Here is a 23668-nt window from a genome sequence, read left to right as displayed (position 1 = left end):
CGCCTTCCACCATGTCGCGTTCTGGTCAAAATATTTCTCTACACGCCCTCACACCCTTGACCAGTTCAGACTCGTCTCCGCCTGGCAAGCTGCCTAGCCCGCGCTCTTCCAAGCTCTCGCATGAGACGATGCACACGCCCTCATCCTCTACACACGCGGCGCCATCGAGCGCGCCCAACAATGTCGCCGATACCATCACACCCATAAACACGCCGCCCGAGACGCGCATATCCGTCTTCCCAGCCGACGGCGTGCTGGGCCAACGCTCCACCTACGATGCGCAGCTTGACTCTAAACTCGACAAACGGGCGAGAGCAAAGGGAACGGCGAAATACACCACAATACTGGATAAGGTACGTGAAGGTTATATATACATACATAGATGTGGTCGCCCTGTGACGCTAAGGCTAACTTAACTTGTGTTACAGGGCGACCCATCTCCTCCTCCCGACCCGCGGCTAGCCATTGCTGGCTACACCACTGGCCACTATGTCATCAAGACTTCCTTCGTGGGAGCCCCAAAGTCCAAACTTCGAATAGCACCATATGTTGCTAAGCCGTACTCGTTCGATCAACGCATATCATGCGGTCCAGGACCCGCGACCCAAGTGGTTGTAACAGGATTTGATCCTTTAACACCAGACGCGCAATTGCGTGGTTTCTTCTCCACCTATGGCGAAATAGAGACTCTTCGCAACCAAGTACATCCTGACAATGGTAGCCCACTTGGAATATGTTTGGTCAAGTTTCGCGATACCCCGCCTGCGCGCGGTGTACCAGGGGTCAAAGCAACCACTTCAGCAAAGCGAGCCGAACGAGAAGGCACGAATCAGCGCATTGCGCAACACACCATCAGGGTGAAATCTGATCGCGAAGGCCGGAGATGCCAGAAACTGGTGGATATGGCGGTGCAGCAAACCCGTAAGGAGGAAGAGAAGCAGCGTGTCAAGTTCGCTGCAAAGGCCGCTAGCGCAGCGACACCAGTTATACCGGGGAATTTCGATTTGCCGGCAAACGTGCCCAAAGGCCCGTCTGGAAAGGGCACGCGTCCGCCGATACCGATACCTCGAGAACCTCTATCGAGAAAGGCCGCGCTTTCCTTCCTCATCGAACGCGAACCAATCAAGCCTACACTGAAACGAAAGCCTTATATCTTCATCGCTCACGCATACGTACCCGTCCTCAGCACAACCGTCGATCATCTGAAGAAGCGGTTAAAGAACTTCCGGTGGGCTTCGGTGCGATGCGACCAGACGGGCTACTATGTAACCTTTGAAGAGTCGAAGCGCGGTGAAGATGAGGCCGTTCGATGCTACAAAGAATGCCACATGCAAGCTCTGTTCACGTATGTCATGAACATGGAGTGCAATCAGTATGGCGATCCCAACTACGAGCGTAGTCCAAGCCCAGAACGTGTAGTGGCAGACAAGAAGCGAAAGGCTATTGAAGAGCGAATAGAACAGGAAGAGGCGGAAGATCTTGAGTGGGAAAAGAAGCAAAGGGCAGATTCATTAGATCCTGTACGAGCCGCTTTGGACGTTCTGAAGCAGGAGCTCCAAGAAAAGCTTCTTGGGGACATTAAGACGAAATTGGCGGCGCCCACTATACTCGAACTGCTGGATCCCGATCTCCACGTAGAGAAGCGCCGCAAATTCGATGTCCCCGCTCCTTCTCAGAAGGAAGAGGTTGCGCGGCCACCTGCACTCCTCGCCCCAGGATTCGACGCCTTTGGAGTTGGTACGCCAAAGGGCCGCAATGGCGGTTTCGGTGGTCGCAACGCGCGTAGAGCACTGGGTGCGTTCGATCCCAGTACTAGGCGTGGAAAGAAGCCTCCGAAGGTTGTCAATGCATTCGCAGATGAGCGAAGGAAGGCCTCTGCGCCCAAGCCTCGTGTGGCCCGTGGTCTGCACCGCCAAATGATTGAGATGTTCGAGCCGGAAGAGTCTGATGACGAAAGTCGCAGCCAGCTAACTCGCGGCACTGAAGAGCAAGAGAGCCGACCAATCAGCCGTGCTCCTTCTACCGACGTTGAAGAGGAGGTGGAAGAGTCATCGAGAGCCCATCGTGCCAAACGGCGCCGTCTCGAAACTGGATGGGGTGAAGACAGTGACGAGGAGATGGATGATTCGCATGCTAGGAGTTTGCTTGCCCACTGCATCCACAAGGATCCAGAAAACATGGCGGAGAAAGAGCTGGAGCAAGTACTTGCAATTCTTCCCCGCTCCTCCCCTATTTGGAAGAAGGCAGAGAAAGCACTCAAAGGATTTAGAAGGTTGCGGAAGATTGAGCAAGAGGCGGATGCGATCTTTGGCGTGGAAGCAAGCGCACTTGACAAACTTGAGCCTGAAGTCATCATCACTCAGGACGATGAAGCACTCAAGCCTATCGAGACTACCGAACTACCAGAGACACTTACGTCACTCAAGAAGAAGGCTGTCGCCAAACCCAAGAAAAAGACTAAGAAGCAGCTTGAAGAGGAGGCCAAGGCTGCGAAGGTAGAGGTCACAGAAATCGAGGCTCCTGTGGAGGAGGAGGTTCCTGAAGTCAAGGAAGTCAAGGAGGTCATCGAAGAGGCCGTGGTTGAGGAATCGACACCAGAAGACGACGAGCGAGCCACTTCTGTGCTCTGGGACGTATCCTCCGGAGAGCCTCGGAAGACTGTTGAGGACGACCTCAGTGTTGTAATGGACATTGACGGTTGGCAACACATGCTCAAAGACGACGAGGATTTGCGTCACCTGAAGGCCGCCATGGAGTCCATCAGTGCCGCAAAGATCGGAGACGCACAGTCTTGGGCATGGAAACAGAAGTCTATCAAGCACCTCAACCGCAACGGCGAAGAGGGCGTCTCGCGTACCGAAACAAAGATCGAGGGTTACTACGTTCCTAACTCGACTGGCTCAGCTCGTACAGAAGGCGTCAAGAAAATTCGCGAGTCTGAAAAGTCAAAATACCTACCTCATCGTATTCGCGTACAGAAGGAGCGCGAGGAGCGCCAACGCCGTGCCAAGCAAGAAGAGAAAAGCGTTGTCTCTGTCGAAGGCTTCAAGTTCCACACTAGTGCTAACAAGACGTCCACCGCCAACTCGCGTGCCAATCGCGCTAACAACCGTCGCATGGTCAACGATATCAACATATCCAAGAACATGTCTGGCGCTGAAGGTGACGCCCTCCGCTTCAACCAGCTGAAGAAACGCAAGAAGCTTGTCAAATTCGACCGATCCGCCATTCACAACTGGGGTCTCTACGCCCAAGAACCCATCGCCGTCAACGACATGATCATCGAATACGTAGGCGAGAAGGTTCGCCAGCGGGTTGCCGATCTCAGGGAAGCCAAGTACGACATGCAAGGTGTCGGCTCAAGTTACCTGTTCCGCATTGATGAAGACACGGTTATCGATGCGACCAAGATGGGTGGCATTGCAAGATTCATCAATCATTCTTGTACGCCAAACTGCACGGCCAAGATTATTCGCGTGGATAATACGAAGCGTATCGTCACCCACGCGTTGCGGGATATCAACTCTGGTGAGTACACCTTTTTCTGGCTATTGGATGTTATTGGACTTTTGCTAACGATGCGTGTAGATGAGGAACTTACCTACGACTACAAGTTCGAGCGTGAGATGGACGCGACTGATCGTATTCCTTGTCTTTGCGGTTCCATCGGCTGCAAGGGCTTCCTTAACTAGTGCCATACCAGGCTGCGCTCAATTTCAATTCTGCTTCGGGCCTTTTTGGCACCACTCTTTTGCGCTGGCTTCCTTCAACATCACATTTTTGCAGCGCTGCTCTGTTGCTTTTCTTGTTTCAACACCTACACTGGCGGGAAAAAATTACGGTTCCTTCCCACACGCGTCTTCTTCAGCTTGGATTCGGGAACGCGGAGGAAACTTGCATTGCATGGCGTTTTTACAGTGCTGCTACATTCTTCACATCTCCCCAGCGCCCCCTACTGCACTTCAGGGTGGAGCTCTTGTGTATCATTTTTCGCACAAAAGAAAGGGTGACGATGGCTTCGTCGGTCATATCTTTGGCATTGTATCTGGTGTTTGTCTATTCTCCCTCTTCAAAATTATCATCTGTACTATTTTAACATCTTTTACGAAGAAGAGCCTAAACGGTCGAACAGCGGCAAGATATGGTGCTTCATGGGTTGAGCAGGAAGGGGGAAGGGGGGTTACTTTTTGGCCGCATCACCTTAACCCGTTGGCTATAATCAGTTCGCAAATGGAACAGAATGAGAAGATTAGTCTGCACGAGCATTCTTGTGTCTTGTCGTTTCTATACATTGTCCCTCGCCTCCTCTGCCATGCATTATTCCGACATTTGTTCGGTTCTCGTCTATATGTCCTCGAAAATGACACAGTGTCGACGAGGTAGTGACGTAGGGAAGAAATATCCAACACATTCCTTTTTTCTCTCTCTCTTTCCCCCTACCCAGCACTCGGTTGACTACAATGACATCTAGTTGGGTTTCAGATTACAAGGTTCCTCGAGTAGACTACTCCATGGCCCTGTTGCGAAACCCGCGGCTTGGTAGCATAGGCGCGGGTCATGGGGTCCTAGGGTGTGGTGGAGGCTACGTAGTAAAAGGTCAGTGTGTGGTTAAGATGCTTGGAGTGGATTATGTGAGGGAGGTGAAGATATTAAGGGAAGGTAAGTAGTGATTGCCTGGCTTACACAAAGGTTCCCCCTGGGATTTTGTATCGGCGGTCGTGTCCTTCATGTGAACTGGGTAGTGGAAAGTCGTACCTAGCAGGGTATGTGTGTTAGCCCCGTTATGTTGGATTATGTTCCAATGTGCCACCCTGGAGGTAAGCCAGCGATTAGAGGGGAAGGTTTAAAAGTGTTGGGAGGTAGTCGGGGCGTGGGATAATAGCTATGACACAAGTCAGATGTGCAAAATGAGACAAAAGAAATTAGAGAGCTTACCCAGGAATCTCGGGAAGTGTGTCGTGATTGCAATTTGTGCCGGTGTCATGACCAGGGGCAGACTGCATCCATAAATGTCCAGAAGCGCTGGATATATGACCGGAGGCTCTATAGCTAATCTAAGACTTAGTCGTTGTATTTGATATGGTCTTTTCTAAGGGGTTGCTGAGTACGTTTGTGGTGATACAAGAACAGTCTAGAAGAGTGAAGAGTATCTCAGTGAAGCGACTTGGTCCTTCCTCTCGTCCAGGTCGGCAAGTACGAAGGCTCTGCTATGACGGGGTTCTTTTCAACAGGAGAACTGTTTCGTGGATTTGGAACACGCTCCTTTTCTGTATTCAGCACGGCCTTTACGGTTTTCTTGGCCTTGAATGTGCTCTCTTCAAGAATTAAGGCCCTATCCTCCTTGTACGATATAGCTGCCGACTCTCTCATCGTGTATATTATAAAGAACAAAGAAAATACACACATACCATGGGTCCAGAGACTCTTTCAACTTCTGCTTCTTCAGGATCTCCAGAATAATGGCAGCCTCTTTGATAGCAAAATGATCGGCGATGTGTTGCAGCTGCTTGACACTCCAATCAACTGCAGCCTGTGGACAGCTTTTCGACCAAGCAACAACGTATAGGCTGAATATTAGTATGTAGATGTCAAGGATATGCGGCATACTATGTGTGTGCTGTTTGCCTGTGCTTCCACTCGGCAGTTTATGTTTTGCAACCAAGTCGCAGTCCGTCATTTGTGGGACTGATGCGACAATTTCCTGGACCAGGGTAAAAATTGCAGTTTTCGCACGGGCAGACTGGGCGGTCATCTCGAGATCGGAGCCCATGGCACAAGACTGAATGATCTCCTCGCAAAGGAGCATGCGTGCTATTCGAAGGACGTTCCACATCTGTGTGACCATGCGATCCGGGTACACATCGTATACTAAGGGGAACCCATCCGGTACCAGCCTTTCTCCATGAGCACCATGTAAGTTTCTGCGCTCATATGTCCAAACTGGGCTTGCTTCGAGTGCAACGAGCTCGAGCTCTCGATCGAAATACGCACTTTTGGCTATCCTTTCTTCAGTTGTCATACGACCTTGTCGCATTTCCGCAGCTAGATCGGTGACTTCGAGCATCAACCCACTGAGTTTCCATTTTGGGTAATCTGTGTTGACGAACTGTGCTGCGTGTACTCGTATTTGTCGTATGGCATCGTCCACCGGCTGCCCGGTACTTAGTGAGCAAACCGTTGAGTTCAAAGAAAGTCCCATCAATGCTCGCATCTCTGTGCCTTCCTTGAACGACTCCACACCTCGTAGCTTCACTAATGCAAGTGCGCCTTCAATATGGGCATGTCGCGACGTGTTTATCTCCGAAGCTGACTTCATGATCTTCTCAAAGAGATCCATCAGCAACGCCCCTTCAAAAGTTGACGTGGCTTTTGCTGTCACCGGATCTTGCAGGGCGATGTTGATTTTCCGTAATGCTTCACAGTATTTTCTACGTCCTAGATCTCTTGCCGTCTGCGATGAAACTTGGTGGGACAGGAAGGCAAGGCTGACTGCTTCGATGCATAGAGAAATATGTTTAGGCGCGTGGCTAGAGTCCAGGTAATTATAAAGGAAGTCCCATGTTCGACTGAAATCCGAAACATAGTATGTGAAGAACATATCTCGGCCCATGATAAGAAGATCTTGGGGTAGGTGGCGAACTTTGAGCTTCACTTTGGGTTCACCAGTAAATCGTTGCTTCAGAGGAGTCTTCGTGTTTGCTAGAGCTTTCGTCCGTACAAAATCCGTTTGGTCGCTGATCCGAATGTTGGTTGTGTCCCGATAGCCGGTACATGCTATTCCCACTCGAATGCAGGAGCTGCAGTTGGGCCGTTGCTGATCACACTAGAGAAATCAATACAAGATCAATACTGTGAACTTGAAACATACCCGCAGTCTTCTATCCCTGCATCTCTCGCAAGCCTTGGATGGTTTGCCGCGGAACACCATTGGATCGTTCACGGTTTAAGCTATTCTGCTAAGCTTTAGGGTTATGTATCATCAGTCGATATAACAGCAGTGATACCGAAATGCTGTCTTATTAGGGAATCTCAAAGTGCTAAGATGAAGAAAGTGGTTGTGTGCTGAGTAGGATTGCAGCATATAGATGATCGAAGCTTGCCTTCCGTACTAGTCCCAGGAAGGAATGCATTTCGTGCTGCATCAGCTAGCGCAATGTAAGCAAGAAGGGCTACTATTAGCCAGTCGTGTAGAGCGCAGGTGTCTGATTCTGATATCTGGTCTAGCGGCTGACAGTCCAGATTTATTGACAAAGAGCTCAGCTGCATAGTCTGACAAGCTCCTAGCCAACGATGGTGCGCACATGCGCCTCGAGTGTTGCAGGACTAGGCGTCGCATATCACTGTTGCCGGTGCCTCTATCAATATGCATCGAATTCCAGAGGCGAGAAGTGAGAACGAGTGGAAAGGTGCCATGCGCCCGATAAGACTCATGTCGCGCCTTCCGCCTTCAAAAAGCGCTCATGACGTACTTACTCAAGGCATCGCGAGTTTTCACAAAGGCCATTCAAGTCGATTGGGTTGGTAAGCGAAGCTGAACATGCATTCGCTATATGCAACTGATCTAGATGTCTAATCAACAGCGAAGTCTAATCACTATCGTCGTATTTGTTTCCCACCCCAACATCACCTAGTAGTATATCATCGGGCGCTGGGCCCTGTGATTTCTTACCCACTCTGTTTCTACGCGGAAGAAGATCCATATCCATCTTCGCAATACCTCGAGAACCTCCATCGTAAAGATTCCTCCTTCTAAGTCGTTGAAATGATCCAGATGCACACTGAGTTTCAAACTCCACGTACACCTCAGCATTGCATCTACGACAATGGCTGCATAGTAGAACTCCTTGGCATGGAACCAGCGATGCCGTCTTAAACCCCATGGGTATTCGGGACTATCCCGAGTACGAGCATTAGAAAACAAAGTGAGGTCCCAATCTTTAGCTACGTCCCAGTAGTAGGAGTAACCAGAGTTGACCACCACTGCGACGAGCCACATATGGAACAGGGTCGCTTCCGAAACGCCAAAACGTGAAGGGTCGGGCGAGCGTTGCAAAGCGCTGAGTACGATAACCGGGAATGCGGTCGAGTACTTCAGTGCGTTGGCCAGATGCTGGCCACCCCATCCCGTTGCCGGACTGATCTGCCCGGTTTGCTTGTTCGCTTTCTGAACACGATAGTACTCGGTGATACACTGCCGGAGGCGGATCATCGACGGTACAGCGATGATGAAGGGAACCCAGAAAGCGCCACCGCAGTTTCTGTTCGGAGGTCCTGTTGAACTGTGCGAGGACGAGAAGAACATGCACAGTGAGACAAAAAGGTCTCCCAGCACCTTGGCATAACTTGTCAATGCATCTGCGAGCAGAATGTCCCCAAACTTCCCATCGTGCGCTTCTGCGATGCCGCCAATGGATATGCGCTTCAGCGTCGCCAGCGTACGAGACCGCCCATTGCGACTAACAAACGGCAGCGGTACTACGAAGCCAATGACCAGTACTAGTAGGTATAGGTTTGGTAGAATTTCCCAGCCTGCGATGTCTTTGGGACTGCCGTGTGTAAGGGCCCAAAATAGGAACAGCGAGAGCGCAAGCGGGATGGAGAGGAATGTGGCGATACGGTAGCAGGAGAGGTGGTGCGGTATATGGCGCGGCGAGGTGCGGCCAGGGTAGCGGATGAGACTTGGGACGTCTATCTTGATGAGAGTGAGGTAGTGGAGGTTTAGACCCCATGCCCATATGCCTATGCAGTTCTAGTTAGCGTAAGAATCAATTACCGGTACCTAGCGTGGGTTTGGGTACCTAGAACTATGATCAGGGCGACGCGATATGGTAGAGGTAGCACGCGACTGAAGCCATCGATTTCTGGCTCAACGGCTGGATCACCGTCCATTTCTCGAAAGCGCGATTGGGTCCGTAACCGTTGCTGTGTCCCAGCCTGTTTTCTGCCGTATGATCATCAAGCTCCTCAATATGAACAACACGCTCAAATTGATCCTCGTCTTCCTAGGTGTTCTCGGTCGTGTTTGCGCAAAGGGGAAACAGAGCGCGATAGCGTGTCCACTTCCCCGAGGCGATCACACTAGCATCAATTCTACAAGCCACACCTCGAGCCGCCGCTGTGTTACGTCAGCTTGAGCTTCAGCCTCAAGCGAACTAGCTGGATTGTGCCTGGCCGAACGGGTCTTTGGTTTGTGCGACGACCGCGGGAGCTTTGCCTAAAGTATGAGGCCATGACGCGATCATCGCGACGACAAAGTGACGATTCTCCGCTGTGTGTCATTGGGTACCCGAATTCAAAAGGGAAAACAACGCCCAGATCTCTAGACTTATTGCACTACTTGCTTCTTCTCCACAATCCAAGGTTCCGTTGACAGTTCCTACTTCTTGCGTCACACCACCTCGCACGACACAAACCACTTTCCACGTCAACCTCGACATTGTCCTTCTACCATCTCAACTATCGAAGAAAGACAGAGCGCAATCATGTCACCTCTCTCTGTTCCCAAAATCTTCATGGCCGGCGGTGCCGTCGGTTTCGGCTACTACCTCTTCATGCGCCAATACTGGTTCCCCAACCCATACAAGACACAGGGCGTCCAAAACATTGAGGACCGTTTCTCATCCGGCGGAGGCCACCCTACGCACACACCTGCTGGAGGCACCCAGCGTGGTACGAGTAATGAGATCCCCAGACTTAAAACCCTGGAAGTACAGAGAACGGAGTTTGCTGACTTTTATTTTGTAGGCTCTGCGACCAACAACGAGGGAAGGCACGAGGGTCCAAACAGGGGTCCGGACTCAGAGCACTTCAAGAAGAACATTAACGAACAGCAGAGTGAGGTGCGTGGAGCAGTAGTCCGAAGATTCGAAGCTGTGCTAACACATGATAGCCTGTCTGGCCGGACAAATTCTACGAGGTACAATACAACAACCGCAAGGGCAAATAAGCGCATCCGAACCGATTGAACGAACACATAAAATTATGGCAATTTATAGTCAAGGGGTAGCGGGCATCTGATGCATGACATCATTGGCGTTTGGCAGACAAGCGATGCACAATAGCATCCTGTAAATTAGAAAATCATTATTATTGCTGCCAGTCGAGCGCAAAGAGACATCCAACAATGGGGAAATTACACCATCAAACATTCAAAACCTACCTAATGTCGCTCCGTTGCCATTGAACCTCTTGTGCCGATCGATGAAGGGTACTGATGCGCGCATTTGTCCTACAACCATATTGACAAACACATAGCGTCACCCAGCAACAAGACGGCCCGAAGGCATGCAACAAAAGCATATAGCAAGATAAGGTTAATACAAAAACGCCGATATCTATCCACAAGATTGCCAAATCTAGATCTTGGCAGTGCCCGGCTTTCTCGCGGCTGTATTTCTACTAGCATCCACCACGAATCCTACATGATGGCTCAAAGCCACCAGATCTCCCTCGGCATCATGCACAAACACTTCCAAATCCATCCTGCCGTTGAACATCTTCTTCATCTCTACTCTAATCTGCAGCCACTTGACTCCCTCTGTTGGCAGCGACTTCTTAACATCTAGGTTCAGTAGTAGCGTCGGATACCAGAAAGGACCCTCGTCCTTGTTTTTGAACGACTCGACCATTAGCGGAAACATGTCTGCGACAAAGGCAATAGATGAGTTGGTAAAGTTAGTCCCATCGGAGAAGCATATCCATTCGTCAGCGAGATGCGTCGAGGTTTGTTTGTTCCGAGGGAAGTAGAACTGAACTCTCTTTGTTGCCTTTCTAAAGTCGGCATGGGGCAGTTCGGCTTGATACTTCCAATTCGGATCTTCGTCTTTCTCTAGCTTCGAGAAGTCTACTGATGGAATGGGTGGTGAGGGTCGGTATCCGGTATCGTGGCTAAAGCCCGTTTCCGTGTCCATGTTGGAGTTTGTGACGTATGCGACGACTTCTTTTCGACCGTCCTGCTCCATGGTCACGTGCACGACGGATGTTTGTCGGCCGAGCTTCACATCTTCGACTTTGTATGTGGCAGGTCCGGCTTGCGTCCGTCGTAGGAATTCGACATGGAGGGTTATTGTATGTGGCTGGTTTTGCTTGGACAACGATGTGTTGAAATGCGCTTTGACTACTTCCAATATACTGTAAGTTTGAGCATGGTTAGTGGAGTTGGTAAAAGCAGCGTTTATGAATTCCTACCATCCGGTAACATAACCACCGTTAGGAACTGTTGCCGTTAGTTTACGTGGATGATGTTATCTATGCTGGGGTCTGTCATACCGCTTCCAATGCACCAATCATCGTGTAATGTGCATGAGTACGTGTTGGAGGAGAGCTTCTCCACGGCAGTAGCTTCTTCCCAGCTCGGCATCTTGAACAGCCTAATTCTGCGGAACCGAGACGTAAATGGAGAACTTTAAAAGGTCTATATGGTCAAACTGTCAAGAGTTACCAGTGTCGCAATGCCGTTGACCTCGGAAGGCCAAGTGCTGCTATCGCGCCGCTAACGCCGCAAACAGAAAGAACCTCGGTCATCGCTTCCCCAGTTGTGGGGTGTTACCCCGGTCGCTTATTCGTCACCCAGCCGCCTCCATGCGCATTTCCGCCCTCGGTGTTCCGAGGTCAGTTGGAATGCGGATGGCTATGTCCTTCTTCTCGGTCTGACTTCCTTCTGCTTTCACTCCGCTTCCTCATTAACATTTCTTGGCTGGATATTGATCTTCAACCACTAAGATGCCCTCAGAGAGCCAGTACCCTAGTTTGCCAATTCCAGATGTGGATCTGGTAAGTTCGAATACCCGGAAATAAGCTCATTCCATGCTGACCTTTGTCCTTAATCGTAGTGGGCGTTTCTCTTCGAAAGGAAAGATAGGCCGTATGCGGATGACAAAGGTATGTTCACGTATTGCTTTCAGATAACTAATCACTAAAAAAATGAATAGTAATCTACTTTGACCCGTACACCAAGCGTTCTTACACTTACACTCAAGTTCGAGATGCTGCCATAAACTTCGGCAAAGGGCTGAAGTCACTCTGGGACTGGCAGAAAGGCGATGTTCTCGCCTTGTACACACCCAACTGTATCGACACACCTGCGATAACATGGGGTTGTCACTGGGCAGGAGGTGTTCTCTCTCCAGCAAACCCGAACTACACAGTTGAGGAACTTGCATTCCAACTCAAGGATTCTGGTGCAAAGGCGCTGGTAACCCAACTGCCTTACATCAAGAATGCGCAAGAGGCTGCGAAGCAAGTTGGGATTCCTCTTGATCGCGTCATCGTGATGGGCGATCAGAAGGACCCGTCTTACAAAGTGAAGCACTTCACTAGTATCGTCAATACGGCTGGAACCTCTAGATGGCGGAGAACAAAGGCCAGCAACCCATCAGAGGATCTGGCGTTTCTGGTGTATTCCAGTGGAACTACAGGTCATCCGAAGGGTGTAATGTTGACCCACCGGAACATCGTCGCCAACACCATGATGATCAAAGCTGGAGAGGCTGGTAAACTGCAGCCAACTGGCGGACCAACTGGCGAAGGTGACAAACTGCTGGCTTTTCTGCCTTTCTTTCACATCTACGGTAAGTATTCGTTTACACCTCGTCTAGACTGTCCCCACTAACTGTGTGTAGGCCTCACTTGCCTAATTCACCAGAGCTTGTATTCTGGGCTCCAACTTGTTGTAATGCCGAAGTTTGATCTGGAGGACTTCTGCAAGTTCATTCAGGAGCTCAAGATTACGTTTGCTTACGTAGTACCGCCAATCGTTCTACTGCTCAGCAAGCATCCTTTGGTATCGAATTACGACCTGAGCTCAATCAGGATGATGAACTCCGGCGCGGCGCCTTTGACGAGAGAGCTCGTAGAGGCAGTCTACGGCAGGTTGAAAATACCGGTTAAACAAGGATACGGTTTGTCAGAAACTAGCCCGACAACGCATACCCAACCATGGGAAGACTGGAACAAGACCATCGGATCCGTAGGAAAGCTTCTGCCCTACCAGACGGCAAAGTACATGTCTCCTGAAGAGAAAGAGATGGCAGTCGGCGAGGTTGGCGAACTATGGATCAAGGGTCCGAATGTTTTCAAGGGCTACCTCAACAATCCTGAGGGAACTGCTCATGCGAAGACAGCTGACGGTTACTTTAAGACAGGCGATGTCGGGTATCAAGATAAAGACGGAAACTTCTTCATCACCGACCGCGTGAAGGAACTCATCAAGTACAAGGGATTCCAGGTGCCACCTGCGGAGTTGGAGGGTATCTTGGTCTCGCACCCAAAAATCAACGACGTAGCCGTGATCGGAGTCTACTCGAAAGATGATGCCTCTGAACTACCGCGCGCCTACGTCGTACCCAAGGATGGGCTCGGCAAGACCGATGAAGACGCGAAGGAAATCATAGACTGGTTGAGCGCAAAGGTCGCACACCACAAGAGACTACGTGGTGGAGTGAGATGGGTTGATGAGATACCCAAGTCTGTGAGCGGTAAGATCCTCAGACGGATGCTTAAGGTGAAGGCGCAAGAAGAGGAGGACGCCAAGACCAAGGCGAAGTTGTAGACTGCCTTTACCTTAGAAGGTGCTATGTATATTAGGATCTACCAATCTTTACCAGCTAGACCTATGCTTCTCCGTTTGACTATTAACTCTTCCACTCTTCCGTCACCATATTCCTTCTCATCTGAAACGTCTGAGAGAACTTACTCTCTGCCTGTCAAGCCCGTGAGAAGGTCCCCAAAAACAACAGCTACGAACATGCAGAGTAAGTCAGACTTCAATACGAAGCTACATAGACTCTTGCAAACTAACAGTGTCGCAGCTCCAAGTGCGACTCCGAATCCTAAAGCTACGACCAAACGGAATGCGGATGTGATTGACCTGGAAGTCATCGAAGAAAGGCTGGTCAAGAAGCCATTCAAACCAATCGTCAAGAGCCCAGCCCAAAAGGAAGAAGACTCCCTTTATCGCGTCTCGGTCACAGTACACCCTGACCTCGACAACTTTCCCGACGCCTTGCGTCATGCCCTTCAAGAAGCTTGTCAAACCGCGTTTTACACCCACATGTTCGCGCTCCAAGCTGGCAAATTAGCCAAGCATCACCAGATGTACAACATCGTAGCGGGAACACGCGTTCGGTCAGAGTCGATCACCTTCGAAAACACAACCGTATATTCGAATATCCTGGATCTTAGCGTGGCCAACATCACCCTGTTGAAATTCTTTGCAGCCCGTCCAAACGCCAGGCTCGAGAAGAAGTCATTTCAAGAGCAAAGGCATGAAGGACTCACCAATCCGGAGTTTCTGGAATTATACAGCGTGAGGAGGGGCGATTTGGGTTGGGGCTTGGATGCGGAAGGCGGTTTATCTATCTATGGATCTTCGCTTGTCAGGAAGAAGACAAAGGAATACGTCTGGTACGTCAGGAGTGCTGGTATCAAGCTCGAGGATGAGAGTTAAGGCTGTCAAAAGAAGCTCTTGAGACGCATTGGCAAGTTTGAGAGCAATGGATTGAATTCGAAAGGCGTTTGTTATGATGGTTCTTGATTTGGGAGTTGCTTGTGGAATGGTATACCCTAGTGTAATTTAACTGAGTGGTTGAGGATGAGGATTTGCCTTCTTGATCTTGCTTTGATTTTCGCTTGAGAAACCAGGGTTGCAAATATGAACGATCTGCATTGATGATGTTCACGCTGCGAAGGTCTTGACGATGTCATTTCTGTTCTTGTGAGAGCTTTCACGTACCAACAATCGCATTCAATCCAAGAGAGCGCTATCAGAAATTGTATGCGCATACGTTCATATCAGTGTTGGAGTATTTCGAGATGCAGGTCGTTGATTTCGTGGCTCCAGGATCATCGGGGGAGGGCACGTGCCTGCTTACAGCTAGCGCCATCTTGGCAACACCGCACAGCCGAGCCAAAATTACCCTTTCAAATCTGCGACTCTGAACTCATCGACAATCGACAACATCACGACCGTCACGATGCCGAAGGAAGTCAAGCAGAAGTCTGGCCTCATCGTTGGCCTTAACGCCGGCCACAGTACGTCACCCCGCCCGCCGCTCTCGATACGCACCGATCGCTACAATTAAGAAATTTCGTGGATGGAGGCTAACGCGGTCTATAGAGGTCACCCCTAGGACCCCCGCTCCCAGGATCTCGAGGAGGAAGGGTTTCCTCTCCAAGCGCACTGCGTTTGTCCGTGAGATCACCAAGGAGGTTGCCGGGTACGTCAAAGCTCGAACTTTCGCAGAGGGACTGCAGAACAGGTCATCGAACAGCATGCTAACTTCACGTGTCTACAGTCTTGCCCCATACGAGAAGCGCATCATCGAATTGCTCCGTAACTCCAAGGACAAGCGTGCCCGCCGTCTAGCGAAGAAGAGGGTACGTCTCTCACACCAGCACCACAACACGACCGATCTCCCACTCGCTCCACCACTTCCTACATACGAACATTCACTAACAAACCATAGCTCGGTACCTTCGGTCGCTCAAAGAGAAAGGTCGACGAGATGACCAAGGTCATCGCCGAGTCGAGGCGCGCTGGTCACTAAACGGTTTCACGATTTGCGGTGGATGAAGCAACACGGCGAACGAGCGACCGACTTACTTTCCGATTTTATCCTGGGTGTTCGGTCTCTTTTCACAACGGGCGGCCCGATACGATCTCGGAACGTCACAGCATACCACAAAAAGTATGACACGATTCATCGGAGTATGGCAAATGGACAATGGTGGTTCTTAAACGTACCTAGCATGTGTCACTCAAAATCATGAAATGTGACGATTGGTTCACGCCAAACCAACCTGTCCCCGGTGCACCTATGCGTGAGTGCGCGTGAGGTGTGATGCGTTGGTGATACCTACCTACTTAGCATGGATGTCAAATTCCTACTCTATTGCCCTTATCAATGGCAGAGTAAGGGCCGAGAAATGCTTAAATTGAAACGCGCCTTGCTTGGAGACAAGACTGCTCAGGCCTCACACATCCTTGTGTGTGAGTGAGGCCTCGAGCAGAGGCGCGGATATTCCAACTACTTACGTGATGTCTTCTTGTTACGCTCATAGAAAGCCTACGATGTGAGGCAGTACGTGATAGTCACCTCAAAGTCTCGGCCAAGCGAAGATATCAATGGACATGAACATCCCGTATCAATTCTAGGATCAAATATAATGCATTAACCGTTATGTCTTCCAAACCCCGTAAACACTCTAAGATGAGGGTATGTCACCCTACCGGCCTTGGCCATGACAACGTTGTTTAGTCGTCCTGACCAATCTTCTCCAACTTGCCGATTTCACGCTTCTCGCCAGTTTCGCCAATAAACCGGATACGGTCGATGCGCGTCTTCTCGCTATCACCCTCGGCATCCGCGACGAATAGTACTAATGAGTAGACGTTCTGGAACTTGACGAATCGCAGTTCCAGCTTGGCCGTCTGAGTCGCCTCGTCCCAATCTGATGGCTTCAGCTCGATTGTCTGAGTCGCTGGGATATCCTCCGCCTCCTCGAAGCCCAAGTTGTTCGCCCGGTTTGTCCAGACGTGAATGGTCTTTGGCCGTACTGGCGCCTCGTCGTCGTCGTCTTCGTTTCCGGAAACACAAGACGTGATCTGAATAGTGTGCACCTTCAGGTTGGCCATGAAGGGTACGTACAGCATAAGCTGGTTGTCCACATCACTTTCTACCCAATCCTTCTTGCCTTCTGAGCCAGTTGACGCGCCCTTACCCTTGTTGAGCGAGCTAGGTTGTGATGTCTCGAAGAGCGTCTTGACGGTGCCGAAATCGCTGTCCGCGTTGAGGAGGTCAAGACCTCGTGGGTCTACGGAGTCGGTCACATCCGTGTATCCGCGCGGTAGGCTGGCACCTATCCATGCACCACTTCCGCTACTACTTCCACCCGCACCAGAGGCGCTGCTTCCTCCCTTTCCGTCGTTCTCTGCTTCTGCGGCGAGGGTCTTGATCGCTTCGGAGAGTTGCTGGGGATTCGAGCCGGCGTATTTCTTTATCTGCTGATTGTTCTTGTAGATGATAAATGTAGGGGTGCTATATAACGTCAGGTATCGTTCCAGTACATCGTCTCAAAGGTGTGCATACTTGGTGACGTTGTAACTCTGTGCAATTTGTGCTTGCTGCACTGTGCTGACTTTGGTGAAGGTGACCTGCCCGGGCCGTGTGAGCTGGCCGGCTAGTTGCTCATATACGGGCGCAATGGCTTTGCTCGACGTGTTTTCTTCATTGTAGACTGCAAGTAACAGACGTTAGCATCCGAAGTTTGCCCAGTAGATGCCGGCCCGCTCCTTACAATTAACTACAACAACGCGCGAAGAGGAGAGCAGGGAGCTCAGCTGTGCAGGCGACTTGATCTCGACGGTTCCAGACATGGTTGTGGCGGTGTGGACGGGTTGGTTGTGTTGTTTGTGAAGGAGGCGCGACTTGGACGGAAGCTCTCTAGATTTAGTGGGGGCGGGGTGTTAGTATTCCGTCACCGACGATCAACGTGTAGGAGGGCAAGGTATACATCTGCAGGCACCAACACCTGAACACGCGGCAAAGCCACCTCGAAGCTTCCAGAACAACGCTACCGGCTGACGCTGCAATCGCGAACAGTCGACCGACTATCTGCTCCCTCAACATCACTGAAGCCTATAGAGGACGACCAGTTGCCGAGCCTATAAACGTTGGGTCGCCTTCGATATCAAGCGCACGCTTCCGAATCAACACCATCGTTATCGCCTAACAACCGCGTCTTTCACCGCGAAACCCGGTGATTGTATCATAACCTTCACACCTACAAAGGATTGGTAAGCGCCCCTATTGGCGTTCACCGTCCGCGACACTGTGTAAACACCCTCCTAATCGCCTCTTATGGCAGGCCCAAACAACCTCCTCCTCAGTTTCGCCGAAGCAAAGCTCCTCCACATCGCCAGCATTATTCTCCTGGTTGAACGAAGCGACGCAACTCGAAGAGCACATAGCTGGAACTGTTGGTACTCGCGCGCCATCTTGATAGCGAACGCTCCCGCTGCTTTCCTGCTCGCCTTCGGTCTCTACAGACTCATTCGCGCGTAATGTCGCACGTCGTAGTATTCAACTCGTACGCGAGGACTTTCAAGATTCCGACGACGCCCACCAAGTACCTGACGGAAGTACGGGACGAGGCATGCCAAAAGTTTGGTGTCAACAAGGATCAATTCACGCTCAAGTAAGTTAGAAGACACCATTCTGCTGGACAATTAGTGACTAAACCTCAGGTACAACAATAAACCCATCTCCCTATCGCAGCAAATACGGCTCGCGAACCTTCCCCAAGGCGCCCGATTAGAACTCGTCCAAGCCTCGCGATCGCCTACAGTCATATCCGTCGCGCTCCAGCTTCCCGCAACCGAGCAGAACAAACGCCTTACAAGCAAGTTCGCAAGCAACACTTCGTTATGGGAGATTCTACGACACTTCGAGAGTGGTCAGGGGACCAACTACAACTTCACACAGCGCGGCATCCCCGAGATGAGCGGTGCGTCCGGTGCTGGTAGGCTACATTACGAGCAGCCCGTCATAACCGTTATGCCAGGCCATAAGGAACAGTCCAACTTTGTCGAGCTGCAGCAGACTCTCAGTCAGCTGGGTTTCGATAGCGGATCGGCCTTGCTAAAGTTGTCGTACAAGAACAGCGGAACGCCACTGGAGGAGGTTATGGCACAGATCACACAGTACTTCAAGTCTAGTGAGCCTGCGTCTGCTGGTGCACATGGTGCACATGCTTCGACGACCGATCAACTAGCCTCAATACCGGATCCTGCCCAGGCAGCTCCGGAGTCGACAGAAGTCGTAGCGGGCGAAACTGTTCGCAACGAAGAGCCCGATCCAGAACCGATGGAGGTTGACTCCAAACCGGCTGCCCAGCCTATACAAGAGCCTGAAGTGTCTACAGAAAACAACGCGACTGAGAACGTGGAGAACACTTCGCCAGCGGCAGCATTGGCTGCGGCAACATCAACAGCGTCTTCTGTGCCTGTAGAGCCTACTCAAATTCCTGCACAACCCCCAAACGTCGTCACAGCCTGCTGAGCAATCCCGCAATGTACAGATCTTCTCTGCGCCAACATCGTCCACACCACAAGCGGCGCGAAATGCCTTCAACGAGAGCGACTACCTACCCACCATCGAGCACGCAAAGGCACACCAAAATGCGTTGTTGACCAAGACACGGAACACACGTCTACTATCCGACAAAGAGTTGGAGGAGCAAGAAAAGGAGCGACAAGCCAAGATTGATGCGGCAGCTGAGAAGGGTGGTGCACTCCGTATACGAATGCCAGACGGTGCGCTCATCCAGATGAACTTCAACAAGAGTGATACCGCAGTCGGTCTATATGACTTTGTGCGCGGCTTTCTCGAGAAGAAGAATGAGCCTTTCCAGCTCAAGAACACTGGTCCGACAGGCCGACTTGTTCTGATCCCACAAGACAACAAGCGCTTAGTGCATGATCTACGTTTCTTCAACAACGAACTCATTACTTTTCAATGGGCGGACAATGCTAGCGCCGAGGCGAGGGCAAGCCGGCATACTCTTTCGCAGGAGTGGCAAGCGAAGGCACAGGCGCTCAAGGTCGAAGAGCCAGTACGGGAGGAGAAGGCTCAACCTCAGGCTTCTCAGGGCCAGACGGTCGCGGAGGGCAAGCGCAAAGCTAATATGAGTAACGAGGAGAAGGAGAGCAAGCTGAAGAATCTGCTCGGAAAGGGCTTGTTTAAGAGGAAGTAGAACTTTAGCAAGTAGGGATGTGATTGTAAACAGTCATGTAGTTTCAGATGAGCATTTTCTGGGAGTTTGTCATCGGCGACGGAGCGCTTTCTTTTTTCGAGTGCAGTGTGGAATGGCATTTGGAAGCTAGTCATTAGTAGCGAACAAGAATTTTGACATCGGAAATATGGCATAAGTTGTTAGGGTGCCTGCGCACAAGGTGTGTATATGACCTGTATGTAACCTCCATGTGGAGGATCTGAACGGAACTGGCGACGCGCTTTCCTAGGTGACTGGCTAGCGCAAGACGCGGTCTCGCCAGGCCAAACCTTGAGCGACTATGTCTCTTTCATCTCACCCCTATTGTGCTGTCATCACCATCGTCTATTCCGTCAGGATACCGGCATGTAATGCCCCTTTGGATGCGATAGACCCACCTTGGTTAGTAGACTTGGCTGACAATATGTGTTCTGATATGTCGCGCGCCGCAATGGTACCAAGCGAAGGCGGATGGAAACCCATTTGTGAGAAAGTATAGACATGGCATTTCATCTCTGGTGTATTGGATTGTAGAATTGGCGGCATACAAGAGCAAGGACGGTGTGGCCTGTGAAGATCAGCCGGGAGTCGTTCTTTGGGTTGAACACGCAACATAAGATGATGCACTTGATATGGTCTCGGATGACGTTGATAACTAAATGGGGCTACAAGAACATGCAGTGTACTGGAAGTAGCTTCTGACAATACTTCTTCTGGAAATTTGTTCGCTTCTACAAATTCGGATGCAGTGTGCTACTTTCATGATCGAAGGCAAGGCGTCTCTCCTTCACCTTGCACTTCGATGACCAAAGTCGGAGCGTTGCTCTGCCCAAGTTAGCCGCAATCTTCACATTCACCTTCACCACTCACTTAGCAGGCTCAGCAGATAGCTGTTGGTTTCAGCTCCATGGCTCCATTGCCCAAACACGACAATCTAACGGCTTCTACAGGCAAGGTGTGTACGCGGCACACATTTGCCCGGCAGATACGGACACTGATACGAGCAGATTAACGCGCAACACATTGTCGAATTCGATCCGGACAGCATGGATGATATTGTCTTCGTTCGGTCGGTCGAGAAGCGACGTGCTCCGCCACTCGGCGGTGGTTCTTCAGCAAAGCGCGCAAAACTCAAGAACGTTCCAGCGGAGGCTGTTTCTCCTAGCTCTGCGACCAAGCAAAAAGCCGACAGCAACGGGGCCCAAACGGCAGGCTCAGATGTCTACCCCAAATTGCCTCGGCCAGAACAGCAGGAGCCAGAACAAGAGGAGTCCTTCTTGCTCGCGACACGCAATGCCCTGGAACAAGCATTAGGCAAAGAAGCCTTGGAGGCTCACGAGAAACTTCTGGTCAAGGAGAAAGAGAGCAAGGAACTGTACATCGTGAACCTAGAAGAGGCAGTGAAACAGCAGTACGGGACACCTGTAGTGCACGACATCCTCATCCAGAATCAGATGGCCATTTTGAAGGTGAAGGCTGAGGGACACGACGAAGCCGCCAAGACAGAGATCAAACTCCTTCGCGAAAGCAACACGAAGCTTAGAGGAGAGACGACCACACTTGGACGCTGTGTTCGACTACTCACAGACGAGAACATCGTTCTGAAGAGACAACACGAAGGCACCAGAGCGGAGATTCAGATACTTTACGAACACAACACCAAGCTTACAGAGGAGAACACTGCACTTGCACGCAACATCGGACTACTCAAAGATGGGGATGGTACTTCGAAGGCTAAAAGACAAGAAGAAGCCGCTAGAACAGCAGAAATCAAGAGCGTTCGCCAATACAAAACGAAGCTCGCAGATGAAAAGGCCGCACTTGTACGCAGGGTCAAGCTACTCAGTGACGAGCATGATACTCTGAGAGCCGAAATCTCCGCTTTAACCCAGGACGTCGACGAGCAGAAGAGACTCTGTAAATCCAAGATGCGTGAATCTGACAGCGAAATGAAAGCCGCGGCAACCAAAAGCAAGAAATTCAGAGAGAAGTTCAAGAACAGCAACAAAAAGTTGACCAAGAAGAACACCGACCTGTCACGGAAGATTGTGGAGCTAGAAAGTGGTCATGCAGCCGAAGTTCTCGAAGCACGTGTCCGCGTTAGAGAACTTCAGGGTCAAGTCGAAAAACTAGAGCAAGGCTTCCGCCAGCGAGGCGAACAGCTTATCGAGCTCAGCCGGGACTCCGTATTGAAGGACAGGATCAAGATGCAGAAGGAGGCAGCTATTGAAGCCAAGGACCTGCTACAGAAGCGTATGTCGGGCATGTTCAAGAACTACCAAGCTCTCTTCAAGAAGAACAAGATTCTGCTGAACAAGCTGGTCTTGGCGGCTGATGAGGGAAGGTTCGGAGACGGAAAAAAGGCAAAGATCTACCGTGAAGGGCTGAAGCTACTAGAAGGTCAACCACTTGAAGGGCTATACGAGTTCAAACATCAGGTCTGATCTGCTTTGTCGGCGAACCTATACAGTGAAGAGAGTATGTAACTCCTATAGGGGGCTTTTCGTCGCGGTGGTTCAAGCAGACGTTTGGTGGAAGAAACGACGGCATGACGAGAGTCGCTCAGTGTGTAGTGCCGTTCATGCCGTCACACAAGGAGAGGAGTTCGTCGGCGGTGTCATGCTGGCCGCCCTTCGTGTCATCCAGCCGGTTTGTCGCCTTCCAAAGAAAAAGAAAAAGTGTAGGGATGTAACAGCCCGCTAATAAACCTCGAATGTGTCCGTGTTTCCTAAGTCTCTTGGTCGCGTAGTGATCGTGGCGTTGTGATATATCTAGAGAGCGCCTGTGGGATCGTTGGCTTAAAGAGGAGGCGGTCTAGCTGCGCTTTCCTAGGTCGCATGTCGCACATGGCTGGGAAACAAGATCTTAGATGTTGAAAACCAGCTGGCTCTTGCCAATCCATCAGAGGATTGAAAGATTGGAGAAGAACTTGAGACAGTTATATGTGGAAGCGTCAGAACGTTAATACTTTATTCATATTAGACAGGAATAGCAGTGGCTTACAATGAGTGCGCAAGGTGTCTACGGCCATCTGAAGAGATCATTTGCTGAGCTACACCACAATCTTACCCTCATCACCGAGTTTGCGCTATCTTCTATGCTAAATCACGAGAAGATTCCAAAGATTGCCCTCTCACCTACGTGCATGCTCGCTTGACTTCCAAGGTTCCGCCCAAGCAAACCAGACGATGGGATATATGAACAATGCACAAGAAGACAACATGGACAACAGTAGAAACGCAAAAATGCCACCTTCCACTAAACATGCTCCGAAGCAGCAGCAAGTTCCAGCACCCACTGTTCAAGAGGAAGTCGTAGCCATTCTCCAGCATGTCACAGCCATAGAGAATGAAATTCAAGAAGTGAAGGGCAAGCTCCATGGCCTACGTGACCTCGAAGAAACGCCTTCCTCCGTCAGGAAGACTCCTCATGTGTCTACTTCCGAAGCCAATAGAAAAGGGGACGATGGAGACGAAGAAAACGAAGAGGACGGAGGAGATAAGGAAGAAAGAGGCGAAGAAGAAGACGAAGTAGACAAGAGAGCCGCAGCAGACAAGAAAGACAAAAAGGTCAAAAGGAAATTCTGCCACACTTGTAGGAACAAGATGGAAGCTGATGCTAAATCGAACTATGTGAATTGTGAGACGTGCAGGGATAAGGCCACGATAAGATGGAAGGCAAGCAAGCTAAAGAGGGAGGCGGAGAATGAGAGGAAGAAGGAAGAACGTAAGCAACTTAAAAAGCAACGTGCAGCGGATGCTCCAGGCAAGACTTGAACTCTGCATCATCATGTAGTTAGATGTTCAGCACCATCGGAATCCTCATATTGATCATTCCAAATGTAGATAACCTAAGATGAAGTACCCCTTCCCCATCCTTCGCTCATATTCATGCCTGT

General features: G+C 50.6%; 11 protein-coding genes across 11 annotated transcripts; 8 read left to right on the top strand and 3 right to left on the bottom strand.

The window, feature by feature from the left end:
- Positions 1-11: 11 nt before the first annotated feature.
- Positions 12-3692, top strand: ALTATR162_LOCUS10781 (uncharacterized protein; the record flags this gene model as incomplete). Its single annotated transcript, XM_043318421.1, has 3 exons — positions 12-353; positions 429-3528; positions 3589-3692. The coding sequence occupies 3 exons, from the start codon at positions 12-14 to the stop codon at positions 3690-3692; spliced, it is 3546 nt and encodes a 1181-aa protein (XP_043174356.1).
- Positions 3693-5151: 1459 nt separating this feature from the next.
- Positions 5152-8889, bottom strand: ALTATR162_LOCUS10780 (uncharacterized protein; the record flags this gene model as incomplete). The annotated part of the gene is made up of 4 exons (XM_043318420.1): positions 5152-5332; positions 5409-6823; positions 7670-8739; positions 8799-8889. 4 exons carry the CDS (start codon positions 8887-8889, stop codon positions 5152-5154), a joined length of 2757 nt encoding a protein of 918 aa, XP_043174355.1.
- A 593-nt stretch (positions 8890-9482) lies between these two features.
- Positions 9483-9946, top strand: ALTATR162_LOCUS10779 (uncharacterized protein; the record flags this gene model as incomplete). Its single annotated transcript, XM_043318419.1, has 2 exons — positions 9483-9839; positions 9890-9946. 2 exons carry the CDS (start codon positions 9483-9485, stop codon positions 9944-9946), a joined length of 414 nt encoding a protein of 137 aa, XP_043174354.1.
- A 409-nt stretch (positions 9947-10355) lies between these two features.
- On the bottom strand, positions 10356-11359 carry ALTATR162_LOCUS10778 (uncharacterized protein; the record flags this gene model as incomplete). The annotated part of the gene is made up of 3 exons (XM_043318418.1): positions 10356-11130; positions 11188-11215; positions 11269-11359. The coding sequence occupies 3 exons, from the start codon at positions 11357-11359 to the stop codon at positions 10356-10358; spliced, it is 894 nt and encodes a 297-aa protein (XP_043174353.1).
- A 362-nt stretch (positions 11360-11721) lies between these two features.
- Positions 11722-13549, top strand: ALTATR162_LOCUS10777 (uncharacterized protein; the record flags this gene model as incomplete). The annotated part of the gene is made up of 4 exons (XM_043318417.1): positions 11722-11772; positions 11832-11880; positions 11931-12569; positions 12621-13549. 4 exons carry the CDS (start codon positions 11722-11724, stop codon positions 13547-13549), a joined length of 1668 nt encoding a protein of 555 aa, XP_043174352.1.
- Positions 13550-13744: 195 nt separating this feature from the next.
- On the top strand, positions 13745-14446 carry ALTATR162_LOCUS10776 (uncharacterized protein; the record flags this gene model as incomplete). The annotated part of the gene is made up of 2 exons (XM_043318416.1): positions 13745-13751; positions 13809-14446. The coding sequence occupies 2 exons, from the start codon at positions 13745-13747 to the stop codon at positions 14444-14446; spliced, it is 645 nt and encodes a 214-aa protein (XP_043174351.1).
- A 526-nt stretch (positions 14447-14972) lies between these two features.
- Positions 14973-15545, top strand: ALTATR162_LOCUS10775 (uncharacterized protein; the record flags this gene model as incomplete). Its single annotated transcript, XM_043318415.1, has 3 exons — positions 14973-15030; positions 15116-15375; positions 15465-15545. The coding sequence occupies 3 exons, from the start codon at positions 14973-14975 to the stop codon at positions 15543-15545; spliced, it is 399 nt and encodes a 132-aa protein (XP_043174350.1).
- A 707-nt stretch (positions 15546-16252) lies between these two features.
- Positions 16253-17374, bottom strand: ALTATR162_LOCUS10774 (uncharacterized protein; the record flags this gene model as incomplete). The annotated part of the gene is made up of 3 exons (XM_043318414.1): positions 16253-17036; positions 17088-17235; positions 17296-17374. The coding sequence occupies 3 exons, from the start codon at positions 17372-17374 to the stop codon at positions 16253-16255; spliced, it is 1011 nt and encodes a 336-aa protein (XP_043174349.1).
- Positions 17375-18061: 687 nt separating this feature from the next.
- On the top strand, positions 18062-19752 carry ALTATR162_LOCUS10773 (uncharacterized protein; the record flags this gene model as incomplete). The annotated part of the gene is made up of 3 exons (XM_043318413.1): positions 18062-18195; positions 18245-18998; positions 19051-19752. The coding sequence occupies 3 exons, from the start codon at positions 18062-18064 to the stop codon at positions 19750-19752; spliced, it is 1590 nt and encodes a 529-aa protein (XP_043174348.1).
- Positions 19753-20816: 1064 nt separating this feature from the next.
- ALTATR162_LOCUS10772 (uncharacterized protein) lies at positions 20817-22214 on the top strand (the record flags this gene model as incomplete). The annotated part of the gene is made up of 1 exon (XM_043318412.1): positions 20817-22214. The coding sequence occupies one exon, from the start codon at positions 20817-20819 to the stop codon at positions 22212-22214; it is 1398 nt and encodes a 465-aa protein (XP_043174347.1).
- Positions 22215-22958: 744 nt separating this feature from the next.
- Positions 22959-23546, top strand: ALTATR162_LOCUS10771 (uncharacterized protein; the record flags this gene model as incomplete). Its single annotated transcript, XM_043318411.1, has 1 exon — positions 22959-23546. One exon carries the CDS (start codon positions 22959-22961, stop codon positions 23544-23546), a length of 588 nt encoding a protein of 195 aa, XP_043174346.1.
- Between the last annotated feature and the right edge of the window lie 122 nt (positions 23547-23668).

This window comes from Alternaria atra, assembly GCF_907166805.1.
Source record: "Alternaria atra isolate CS162 genome assembly, contig: 34, whole genome shotgun sequence".
In the NCBI taxonomy this organism is placed as follows: Eukaryota; Fungi; Ascomycota; class Dothideomycetes; order Pleosporales; family Pleosporaceae; genus Alternaria; species Alternaria atra.
Note: the sequence above shows the minus strand (reverse complement) of the source record. Positions and strands in the feature narration are given on the sequence as shown.